Source organism: Salvelinus namaycush, chromosome 12 (genome assembly GCF_016432855.1).
Source record: "Salvelinus namaycush isolate Seneca chromosome 12, SaNama_1.0, whole genome shotgun sequence".
Taxonomy (NCBI): Eukaryota; Metazoa; Chordata; class Actinopteri; order Salmoniformes; family Salmonidae; genus Salvelinus; species Salvelinus namaycush.
This window is the reverse complement of record NC_052318.1, coordinates 49,931,437-49,943,989: the sequence shown is the minus strand read 5'-3', so window position 1 is coordinate 49,943,989 and position 12,553 is coordinate 49,931,437. Positions and strand designations below refer to the sequence as shown.

The window sequence follows — 12,553 nt, the reverse complement described above, 5'->3', positions numbered from 1 at the left end:
GAAACCTTGATTTTGGTGAAATTTATTTTGTATTAAATAATTGTTTGATTTTGGTTGGTTCCATTGAAAAATGTATAAAGTACAGTAAAGTACAGTATTTCTCACATGTTGGTATTTTGAGTTTATCTCTATAATTATATTGTTTATATTTTTTAAAGTATTGTTTGTGCATTGCCAGTCAGGGGTGCCAGTAATTTTGGAGCCCACTGTATATAGTGCACTACTTTGGACCAGAGCTCTATGGGCCCTGGTCAAAAGTAGCTCACTTTTTGGGAATAGGGTGCCATTTGGGACACACCCCTCTGACTGAGCCCAGGGGCAGGGTGGCTCAGTCACCATGCAAACACACACACACACACCACTCCAGTAGCTCAGGGATCTGGGTTCATGCTCCTGGCAGATGGCAGCTGATGAGACCACGGGGGGGATGGGGGGGGGACGCTATTTCAGGAGCCAAGAAGTCTCTGGGAACAAACAGGACAGTTATTGACAGCATTTTGCAATAAGCATGGGAGAGAGCCAGAGAGGGGGCAGAGTGTTAGCATGTATGGAAGAAAGGTCAGAGCTGTGAGTTGGGAGGGAATGTGTCATGGGCCTCATTTATAAACTTTGCGTACGTACAAAATATACCCCAAAACTTGCGTGCGTCAGTTTTCACGCAAAAGTTGGCATTTATAAAAAAACGGAACTTGACATGAGAAAGTGCTTAACTTAGCGCAAACTTTAGACAATGCGTACACACAATATCTAGTGGTTGAGGTTTTGCATTACAATCATGTATTTTGTGAAAATAGGTTATATGATGACACCCTTATGCACAAAAAAGGAAAATATAGTAACAAGATGCAATCATTTGCCGTTAGTGAAATGAGAAAATCTTTTTCTTTTTTCTTTGCAATCTACAATAATTACAAATAGGAATATATTTCATATGAATGTATTTAATTTCCATTTCCAAATTATAATACAATTGTTTTTGTCACCAAGACACATGCGCCGAATACAACAGGTGTAGACTTTATGCTGAAATGCTTACTTACGAACTCTTCCCAACAGAGTTAAAAAATAAGAAAAATATAAATAATAAAACCAGGAATATAATACTAAGCAGTGATGCAGTCAGTCAAGATGCTCTTAATGGTGCAGCTGTGGAACTTTTTGAGGATCTGAGGGCCCATGTCAAATCTTTTCAGCCTCCTGAGAGGGAAGTGGCGCTGTCGTGCTCTCTTCAAGACTGTACGGGTGTTTGTGGACCATGTTAAGTCCTTAGTGATGTCCCAATGACACTAAAACCACAATATCAAGAATGACTCCGATCACAATTGGATCAGAGAGGCCGACATTGGAATAGTATTCAAATCTATTTTTCATGTACATAGATAAAAAAGCCTATGTGCATATTGGCTACATGTCCAAACCAATACCGACATGAGGGAGGAACTAGAAAATGTAGCCAAACTTTAATGAGGCTTTTAATTACATAAAAATAGGCTAAATAGCATTTTGAAACGATTTAACCATACATTTAATTGTTTCAAACCTGGACATTTTATGTCATTTTATGAAGCATGTCTTACTTTGTTTCAAAATAGCCTAGCTTAGCCAAAATATGACCATGGAAATGTTGAGGGATTTATTTTATAAACATGCCATTGAAACAAGCATAAAAATTGCATTTTGGAACATTCATGGATAGCATACAGCCATGTGTGTATTGTTGAGCTTATAATATAAAGAAATACAACTTTATCAACATTGCAAGCTAAATGGTCAGCCTCATTGCTTTTTAAAAATGGGTTATGTGCAGTGGTTGTATGAATTTTGGATCTGCTATCCCAGATCTGTTCGAGTCTGTTTTGTACCGTAGACATATTTTTCATCTTCCCAGGGAGATAGGACACCCTTAATTTCAAGCTCTGGAGGGAATTATTTTATAAAGACATAAAAAGTATTTGGTTTTAATTGTTATATTGCAATATTTTATAGGCTACTAAGGGTGGCCAACCATCCTCCAGGAGAGCCTTAAAAGAGCCGTGTTGTATTTTCAGATATGCAAAATGTGTATACACATCTTTGTCTGATTCTCTATGGTAAAAAACGATAGTAATGCATTTTATTTTGTAATGTGGCATCCTTGCATCATACAATGTTGTAAAAATGGTGTTAGAGACTTCAATAAATCTGTAAAAAATCTGTTCCTAAACCCTGTAGGCTGTCTCATTGCCATTGGTTATCAGTCCTACCACTATTGTGTTGTCAGCAAACTTGAAGATGGTGTTGGAGTCGTGCGTGGCCACAGTCGTGGGTAAACAGGGAGTTCGAGGGGATTAAGCACACGCCCCTGAGGGACCCCCGTGTTGAGGGTCAGCGTGGCGGAGGTGTTGTTGCCTATCCTCACCACCTGCTGCCAGCTTGTCAGGAGGTCCATGATCCAGTTGCAGAGGGAAGTGTGATCCTCAACACGGGGTCCACTCCGGGGTGCGTGCTTAGTCCCCTCCTGTACTCCCTGTTCACCCACGACTGTGTGGCCAAGCACGACTTCAACACCATCATTAAGTTGCTGAAGACACAAAGGTGGTAAGCCTGATTACCGACAACGATGAGATAGCCTATAGGTATTAGATCAGAGACCTGGCAGTGTGGTGCCAGGACAACAACCTCTCCCTCAACGTGAGTAAAACAAAGGAGATTATCTTGGACTACAGGAAAAAGGAGGGCCGAACACACCCGATTCACATTGACGGGGTTGTAGTGGAGCGGGTTGCCTTTTCCCCCTCAGGAGACAGAAAAGATTTGGCATGGGTCCCCAGATCCTCAAAAAGTTATACAGCTGCACCATCGAGAGCAACTGTTCGGCATCCGACCTTAAGACGCTACAGAGGGTAGTGCGTACAGCCTAGTACATCACTGGGGCCAAGCTTCCTGCTATCCAGGACCTACTGCATATATTAGGCGTTGTCAGAGGAAGGCACAAAAAATTGTCAAAGACTCCAGTCACCCAAGTCATAGACTGTTCTCTCTGCTGCCGCACGGCAAGCGGTACTGGAGCACCAAGTCTATGTTCAAAAGGCTCCTTAACAGCTTCTAACCACAAGCCATAAGACTGCTGAACAATTAATCAAATGGCCACCCAGACTACTTGCACTGACACCCCCCACATTTTTTTACACTGAGAGAAAGAATTAAAAAATAAGCATTTGATTTAAGGGCATAATTGTGTAATTTTCCCCCCTTGTTTATTCATTCCCAGGAGCAGAAAAAATGTATAAATAAATTATATTAAACATTAAATATAAAATAGAACAGCTATTGATTTGAATATATTGTGGCTGAAATGTTAATGCCAGCTTTTTCAGCTTTACAAGCTGTTTACTATCTATGCATAGTCACTTTACCCCTACCTACATGTACAAATTACCTCGACTAACCTGTACCCCCACACATTGACTCGGTAACGGTACCGATGTATATAAACTCAGCAAAAAAAGAAACGGGACCCTGTCTTTCAAAGATAATTCAAAAAATCCAAATAACTTCACAGATCTTCATTGTAAAGGGTTTAAACACTGTTTCCCATGCTTGTTCAATGAACCATAAACAATTAATGAACATACACCTATGGAACGGTCGATAAGACACTAACAGCTTACAGACGGTAGACAATTAAGGTCACAGTTATGAAACTTAGGACACTAAAGAGGCCTTTCTACTGACTCTGAAAAACACCAAAAGAAAGATGCCCAGGGTTCCTGCTCATCTCCGTGAACGTGCCTTAGACATACTGCAAGGAGGCATGAGGACTGCAGATGTGGCCAGGGTAATAAATTGCAATGTCCGTACTTTGAGACGTCTAAGACAGCGCTACAGGGAGACTGGACAGACAGCTGATCGTCCTCGCAGTGGCAGACCACGTGTAACAATACCTGCACAGGATCGGTACATCCGAACATCACACCTGCGGGACAGGTACAGATTGGCAACAACAACTGCCCGAGTTAACCAGGAACGCACAATCCCTCCGTCAGTGCTCAGACTGTCCACAATAGGCTGAGAGAGGCTGGACTGAGGGCTTGTAGGCCTGTTGTAAGGCAGGTCCTCACCAGACATCACCGGCAACAACGTCGCCTATGGGCACAAACCTACCGTCGCTGGACCAGACAGGACTGGCAAAAAGTGCTCTTCACTGACGAGTCGCGGTTTTGTCTCACCAGGGGTGATGGTCGGATTCGCGTTTATCGTCGAAGGAATGAGCGTTATAACGAGGCCTGTACTCTGGAGCGGGATCGATTTGGAGGTGGAGGGTCCGTCATGGTCTGGGGCGGTGTGTCACAGCATCATTGGACTGAGCTTGTTGTTATTGCAAGCAATCTCAATGCTGTGCGTTACAGGGAAGACATCCTCCTTCCTCATGTGGTACCCTTCCTGCAGGCTCATCCTGACATGACCCTCCAGCATGACAATACCATCAGGAATATCAGTGTTCAGCCATTGCCAGCAAAGAGCCCAGATCTCAATCCCATTGAGCACATCTGGGACCTGTTGGATCAGAGGGTGAGGGCTAGGGCCATTCCCCCAGAAATGTCTGGAAACTTGCAGGTGCCTTGGTGGAAGAGTGTGGTAACATTTCACAGCAAGAACTGGCAAATCTGGTGCAGTCCATGAGGAGGAGATGCACTGCAGTACATAATGCAGCCGGTGGCCACACCCAATACTGACTGTTACTTTTGATTTTGATCCCCCCTTTGTTCAGGGACACATTATTCCATTTATGTTAGTCACATGTCTGTGGAACTTGTTCAGTTTATGTCTCAGTTGTTGAATCTTGTTATGTTTATATAAATATTTACACAGGTTTGCTGAAAATAAACGCAGTTGACAGTGAAAGGACGTTTCTTTTTTTTCTGAGTTTAGCTTCATCATTGTTATTCTATTTTGTAATTTTTTATTTTTTATTTTTTACTTTACTTTATTTAGTAAATATTTTCTTATGTATGTTTTCTTAAAACAGTGTTGGTTGCAGTGTTGGTTAAGGGCTTGTAAGTAAGCATTTCACTGTAAGGTCTACTACACCTGTTGTATTCGGCACATGTGACAAATAAAGTTTGATTTGATACAACAAGGATACTATTCGTCCCATCTCTCATTTAATTGGAACTACTTCACAGTAGTAAATAGATAAGCTATTTCAAGTGTTTTGCTCTATGCGATCCGGAGCATGATTAAAAAAGATGGCTACAGTAGATCTTAAAGGAATACTTCGGGATTTTGACAATGAGTCAGATAAACTCGGGAATACCATTTTTATGTCTCTACGTTCAGTGTGAAGGGAGTTGCTAACTAGCACTAGCGCAATTGCTAACTAGTGTTAGTGCAATGACTGGAAGTTTACAGGTTTCTGCTAGCATGCTTCAGATATCCCAATTCTTTACACAAGATTACACTTATCCTCCTAATGTTATTTTATGAGTAAGAGAGATAAAGAGAAACGCAGGGAGAAGGATAAGATAAAAAAGCTAAAAGGATCAGAGCGAGAGAGAGAGAGAGCTTTTATGTTGTCCTCTCTCCTGTCCTGAGCTGTCAGTGAGGTAATGTGGGTCATGGTGTATCTGTGGTCTAATTCCCAGAAAGAGTAGGGGCAGAGCAGCCCATAGAAATTGAATTGTTAAAATGGAAAAAGACCCTCAGACCACAGCAATTTGACTGTACAGTCACAGTGCTGACTGAAATTGGCATATTGACACAAATGGGGGCGGCAGGTAGCCTAGTGGTTAGAGCGTTGGACCAGTTACCGAAAGGTTGCTGGATCGAAATCCCGAGCTGACAAGGTAAAAAAAAACTTAACTGGGCAGTTAACCCACTGTTCCCTGGTAGGCTGTCATTGTAAATAAGAGTTTGATCTTAACTGACTTGCCTAGTTAAATAAATGGTTAAATAAATAAAAAAACTATCCTCAAATATTTCCACCCCTCGCAGCGCAAGCAGGCTGATGTTAGACAGGTCAATTGCCGAAACTCGCTTAAGGGGTGGAAAATGCGTGTGGTAGTTTTTACATGGCGAAATGGCAAACTCACGTGCGTTTGACAGCCGAAAATAGAGCCAGTCTGAAAGACAAGTCCGCTCACTCAACAGTTTTAACTAACTCAAAGATATCCCGTTTCCAGCAGAGCCATAGATAGAGATTGGTTTCCGTTGTAGATTTAGGTCATTATCAGAGGCCCATACCTTTGTGCTGTGTCTGTTCCTGGTTTACCCCGGCCTACCCTGGCTGTTTGACTGTTGTTGCCTTTGGAACTCCTTCTGTTTGTAGTTTAGGTTACTCACCATCAGGGGGCAACCAAGTACCATATCCTTGAACCGACAAACGTGGAGGAATTTTTAGAGTAGGATTAACTGGTGCTAGGTAGGTTATTAATTGAACCTGTTACTAGATATAGTGAAGTCAGTTCAGCCTGCTCTCTTTGTGTCATGCTGTGGTAGACTGACTGCCGACATCTCCTTTTTTAATTTGATCATATTCACTTTGGGATTAACAGTTCCTTCTTCCAAGACTGGAATGAATGACACAAAGAACAAACTGGCAGTTACCTTTCTCACTGTTCCACTGAACAACATTTGCGAGCCTTGTTGCTGTTGTTAAACTCTGAATCCACCCTTATAGAAGTAGCAATCTGGAGTTGTGAATGTGGGCTGTAAGGAATTTGACTTTCGGACTCCATGTAACGCAATCAAAATATGTAATATCCTGACAAAAAGGCTGAGTGTTCACGCTAAGCCATAAGGAATGTCTGAAGATGCTTACAGAGTAGATGAAGTATGTTGTAGTTGGGCATTCACAAGCTTTTCTCTCTTCACTCTCTTGTGCATTTCCTCCCTGGTGGTTTCACAAACGCTACACGGGTCAGTAGTGGGTGGGTGGCATGAGACATTTGTTCTTTAGTTTCAGTCACAGTGTTGTTTACACAGGCAGGCAGACAGGCAGGCATGCAGACAGGCAGGCAGGCAGACAGACAGACAGACAGTTAAGTACCCTGTTCTGACCCTCTGCTGAGGCTCATGTTGTAGACTTAAGACACAGCTTTGTATATGGCTCTAAATGCGGATTCTGACACCTCTTTTCACAAGAGTTGGCGTTTCCAATATGCCTGTATTGATTTGAAATCCCTTTTCAGTCTGGGCGACAGTGGTCATGAGTTCATATGATTTTAGCTGTTTGCCAAGAGTTTTGACGAAACAATGTACCGTAACACTGTCGTAACATCTACAAATGTACCTATACCGAGTTGTACTTTGTAGGTGCAGTATGATTCAATTTGTTATATGCAGAGTGACAATACATGTCTGTGAATACATTGCATGACTCCATCAACCTGTTTGCAGGTCATGGCGAGCTGTGGTGTCTGTCATCTCATGCCACTATTACCATTTAGCCTAGCTTCTCTGGCCTGCATGGTGTGAAGTAATGGGCGGCATGTCCTTCCAATGGTACTGCCAACCTGGCTGCTCTACAGGCAGACTAGAGGCCATATAGTATATGGTAGAAATGAAATAGGACCTGCACACACGATTACTTGACTAGATACCTTTAATCAGTCTAGTAAACGCACAACGTTTTAATCCACGTTTTCTTCAGCGAGCTCAGCGCACCCCCTAACAAAGTGATGTTTGTTTAACTATACAGACTATATGTACTGTGTGTGGTGACACAGTGGAGTGGGGCAGAGTGGAGATACATGGGAGGGTAAATGACTGCAGCAGATGGTGAGGTCAGAGGTGAAAGGTCGGCTGAAGACACTGATGGGGGTCACAAAATGGGTAGCAGCAGGGAATGATGGCAGCATCGTTTGGTCTGTGTGTGTGTGTGTGTGTGTGTGTGTGTGTGTGTGTGTGTGTGTGTGTGTGTGTGTATATTGAGTGTGTGCGTATCTGTATATTTGTACTGGAAGTAGGTGCATTGGTTTACACCTTTATTTGGTTGGTGTATATGTGAGTTAATATTAGTTAGGTTTAGCTTAGGGGCTCTCAACATATCTGTTTCCTAAGAGGTGGTCAAGCAGCTAGAAATGGTGCTCTATGGAAGTCTAAAATATATGTGTATTAGAAGAAGAAAGCTCTAGCCTGGGTGGGTCCAGAGAGAAAGTTTAACACTTTCCCTGTTCTATAGTAAAAATACAGACCTAGCCTATACAGTATGAGTCTGGCATGATGGCTAGAGGACCCCTGTAGAGGGACAGTTATGCTCATGCCTGCTCCGTCACTTCTGGTGTCTGGTTACAGTCAGCCAATAGGAACAGCCGATGGCTCGGAGACAGCTGCCTGGACGGGACAATGTCACACAAGGACAATTTTAGGGGCAATCTGAGCTGTGTCATTGTGTGGTGTGTAGGCCTTCTTAACCCTTTGCTCTGTGTGTGCGTGTGGATGTGTGTGTAGGAGCGACAGAGATTGGAGACCATCCTTAGCCTGTGTGCGGAGTACACCAACTCTCCCCAGTGTCTGGGTGGTGAGACAGGGAGTACAACAGGGCACTTCCCTGGACCAGGGGAGGGGGGCGCTAGAGAGAGACCCTGTACAGAGACAGGTGGTGGGGCGACTCAGCGAGGAGGAATGACTCAGAGGCAGAGAGAGAGTGACGAGGAGAACCAGAGAGAGGAGTCCAGCAGCACAGAGAGCACTCACCAGGAGGTGAGAAAAAACACGCGCACGCACAAACAAACACACACACGCGACGCAGGCACTCGCACACACAAGCACACATGCATGCTCAAGCAGTCAAACACACGCACACACTCATTCTCGGACGGTGCAATTGCCGTACCATGTGGTAATACAGCCCGACAGGATGCTCTCGACGGTGCATCTGTAGAAGTTTGTGAGCATCTTAGGGGCCAAGTAGAATTTCTTCAGCCTCCTGAAGTTGAAGAGGCGTTGTTGCACCTTCTTCGCCACACTGTCGGTGTGAAGGGACCATTTCAGGTCCTCAGTGATGTGCACGCCGATGGACTTGAAGCTTTTGACCCTCTCCACTACGGCTCTGTCGTTGTGGATCCCTTCACACCAACGTGCTCTCTCTACTGTGTCCTGTAGTCCACAATCAGCACCTTCATTTTGTTGAGGGAGAGGTCATATTCCTGGGACCACGCCGCCAGGACTCTCACCTCCTTCCTGTAGGCTGTCTTGTCGTTGTTGTAAGGCCTACCACTTTGTGTCGTCAGCAAACTTAATGATTGAGTTGAAGACGTGCGTGGCCACACAGTCATGGGTGAACAGGGAGTACAGGAGGGGGCTGAGCACACACCCGTGTGGGACCCCCCGTGTTGAGGATCAGTGTGGCAGAGGTGTTGTTGCCTAACTTCACCACCTGGGGTTGGCCCATCAGAAAGTCTAAGACCCAGTTGCACAGGAAGGGGTGACCCAGGGCCCAAGGCTTGGTGATGAGCTTGGAGGGCACTATGGTGTTGAAGGGTGAGCTGTAGTCAATGAACAGCATTCTTACATTGGTAATCCTTCTTCCAGGTGGGATATTGCAGTGTGCAGTGCAATGGCGATTACGTCATCTGTTTATCTGTTGGGGCTGTATGGAAATTGTAGTGGGTTTAGGGTGTCGGGTAAGGTGGAGGTGATATTATCCTTAACTAGCCTATCAAAGCACTTTGTGATGACATAAGTGACTGCTACGAGGCGATAGTCACTTAGCTCAGTTAACTTGGGTGCAGGAACAATGGTGGACATTTTGAAGTAAGTGGGGACAACAGACTGGGATAGGGAGAGATTGAACATGTCCGTAAACAATCCAGCCAGCTGGTTGGCACATGCTCTAAGGGTGCGGCTTGGGATGCAGTCTTGCGAGGGGTTAACACACTTAAACTTCTTACTCACGTCGGCCACGGCGATCAGGAGCACACAGTCCCCGTGAGCGGCGTGGGCCCATGTCGGCGGCTCAGTGTTCTCTGAATGTTCTCTTTTATTATGTAAGTACTCACATTGGTGCATGTGTGCTTTATCCAGCAGGAAGACTCAGGGTTAGGTGTGGGTGTGTCAGGGTTAGGATCAGGATCAGGTGTGTCTGGGCGTCAGGAGCAGCAGTACCTGGAGGAGGAGAGGACCAGGGTTCTGTCCAGGGTGGATAAGCTGAAACACAGAGTCACAGAGCTGGAGCAGCAGCTACAGGAGTCCAGACAGGAGGTAAGTTAACAAACAGCAACCCTTGTCCATTTCCCGTAAGCACTGCACTACTCTCCAGTTGTAAGTGCGCTGTTAAAATAAAGTGCTTTGTAACACTTAAACTAGTGGCAACTGAGCTGCCACCAACTTAATCAAAACTAAATGTTAACTTTGCGGCAGGTAGCCTTGAGGTTAGAGCGTTGTGAGTCGGTAACCAAACAATAAAAAATTCCGGAGCCAACAATAAAAAATGTAAAAATAATGTCGCTGTGCCCTTTGAGCAAGGCGCTTAACCTTAATTGCTCCAGGGGCGCTATTTCTTGCCGCTGTGCTTCTACTTGCTCTTTGGGAGACTAGGCTGAGTTACTGTAAACTAAGCACTGTTGTCTTGTTTGCCTGTCTCTCCCTCCTAGGCGGAGATGGAGAGGGCTCTGCTGCAGGGGGAGAGGCAGGCTGAGCAGGAGCAGGTCGAGGCAGAGACAGAGATCATCTCTCAGCTCCAGTCTAAACTCAGCCAGCTGGACAGGGCCACCCAGAGGGAGAAAGACAAGGTAGGACCGTCTAGTAACAGATCACACAGCTACACAGCTACCTACACGTGCACGCATGCAAGTGTGCATAGAACTTGTACTAGTAGTTGTACATCAAAGCTCTGTATCAATGATCAACCTTAATTTATATGGCCAAGTGTGTTGAGTACTGATAGCTACACACTTTTCAGCTTGTTTTTTTCCTTTTGACTCAAAAAGATGCTTGAAGCCTTGCAACCTTAACCCCCGGCACCCTAATCCTCCTACCCCGTCACTCACCTACTGCCTTTGACCTATCTTTAAAGCTGCTTGGCTGCATGGCGTGGTTTTGAGCCGTGTGTTTTGTTTCTCCCTGGGATGATGTGTGTGTGTGTGTGTTTGCGTGTGTGTGTATGGTGTGTGTGTACGGTGTGTATACGGTGTGTGTACGGTGTGTGTACGTGGTTTGTATTCTAGGGGAGGGCTAATGTGTCTGCTGAGCGGCAGCTGCTGGAGAGACTTCATGAGGGGTACAGTGAGCTGAAGAGCCAGGTTCATAACTGTCCTGAATCTCTGAGGGAACAGTTACAGGAGCAGCTACGGAGGGTCAGTGCTCTTCACACACCCTAGTCCACTAGAACTAGAACTAGAACACTAGGAAACAGAACACTAGAACACTAGAACTAGAACACTAGAACTAGATCACGAGAACTAGAACACGAGAACTAGAACACGAGAAGTAGAACACGAGAACTAGAACACTAGAAAAAGAACACTAGAACTAGATGACTAGAACTAGAACACTAGAACTAGAACACTATAACTAGAACACTAGAACTAGAACACTAGAACTAGAACACTGGAACTAGATCACTGGAACTAGAACACTAGGAGCTATATCACTGGAACTAGAACAGTGGAACTAGAACACTGGAACTTGAACACTGGAACTTGAACACTGGAACTTGAACAGTGGAACTTGAACAGTGGAACTTGAACAGTGGAACTTGAACAGTGGAACTTGAACAGTAGAAATTGAACACTAGAAATTGAACGCTAGAACTGGAAGACTAGGGGCTCTATTTTTGGCTGTGTCAAACGCACGTTAGTTTGCAATTTCGGCATTTAAAAATTGGCGCACTGGCATTTTCCAGCCCAATGCCAGGTTCGGCAATTTATCTGTCTAACATAAGCTCACTTGCACTTGAGGTGGGAGGGGTGGCATTATTTGAGGTGTGTCCTTTGAGGTGTGTCCAAGCACAACAGTGTAAAGTTCATGCAGTGCTAATGGTAAGTTTTAAGACCCGCAAAAATCAGGTCTTAACGGTTACGCAGTGTATAATGGCATGGATTTTGAGAGCTGAAGCTAACAACAAACAACACATTTCCAACTTACACATGCGTATACTGTACATACACACTTGTACATGTGTGAAATAGGACAAATGTAAGCACACACCAAATTAGTGTTTTCAAAGAGTGCCCCTCGTCCGATTACCAAAGACACGCCCCTAATCCTATAATGTTACATCAACGACAGTTTTCTGTGAAAATCTACCTTGCATATAGGCAAGGATACAACTGACTAGTATTTTGTATAGACGTGCGAATGAATGCATAAAGACATTAGGCCTACGTGTGCACGCAGTGCCATGTAACGAGAGAATACATTTATGATACCATGCTTCTGACCCTATCCTATTTAGAAATATTGTTGTTGGTTTTAAAAACAGATTGTTTTTTGTTTCATTTCATTAACGTCTCTGCGAGTAAGGCTAGTTTCCTGAATTTCTGCCTGTCTGACGTGCCCAAAGTAAACTGCCTGTTACTCAGGCCCAGATGCTAGGATATGCATATAATTGGATAGAAAACACTCTGAAGTT

At 44.4% G+C, this 12,553-nt stretch overlaps 1 protein-coding gene across 1 annotated transcript in view; it reads left to right on the top strand.

The window, feature by feature from the left end:
* phldb1a (pleckstrin homology-like domain, family B, member 1a) overlaps nucleotides 1–12,553 on the top strand; it is a 59,114-nt gene that overhangs the window by 28,647 nt on the left and 17,914 nt on the right. Inside the window, exons 8-10 of the mRNA XM_039006186.1 lie at nucleotides 8,431–8,682; nucleotides 10,006–10,182; nucleotides 10,575–10,712. Coding sequence (XP_038862114.1) covers nucleotides 8,431–8,682; nucleotides 10,006–10,182; nucleotides 10,575–10,712 — 567 coding nt within the window. The remainder of the gene's footprint in view (nucleotides 1–8,430; nucleotides 8,683–10,005; nucleotides 10,183–10,574; nucleotides 10,713–12,553) is intronic.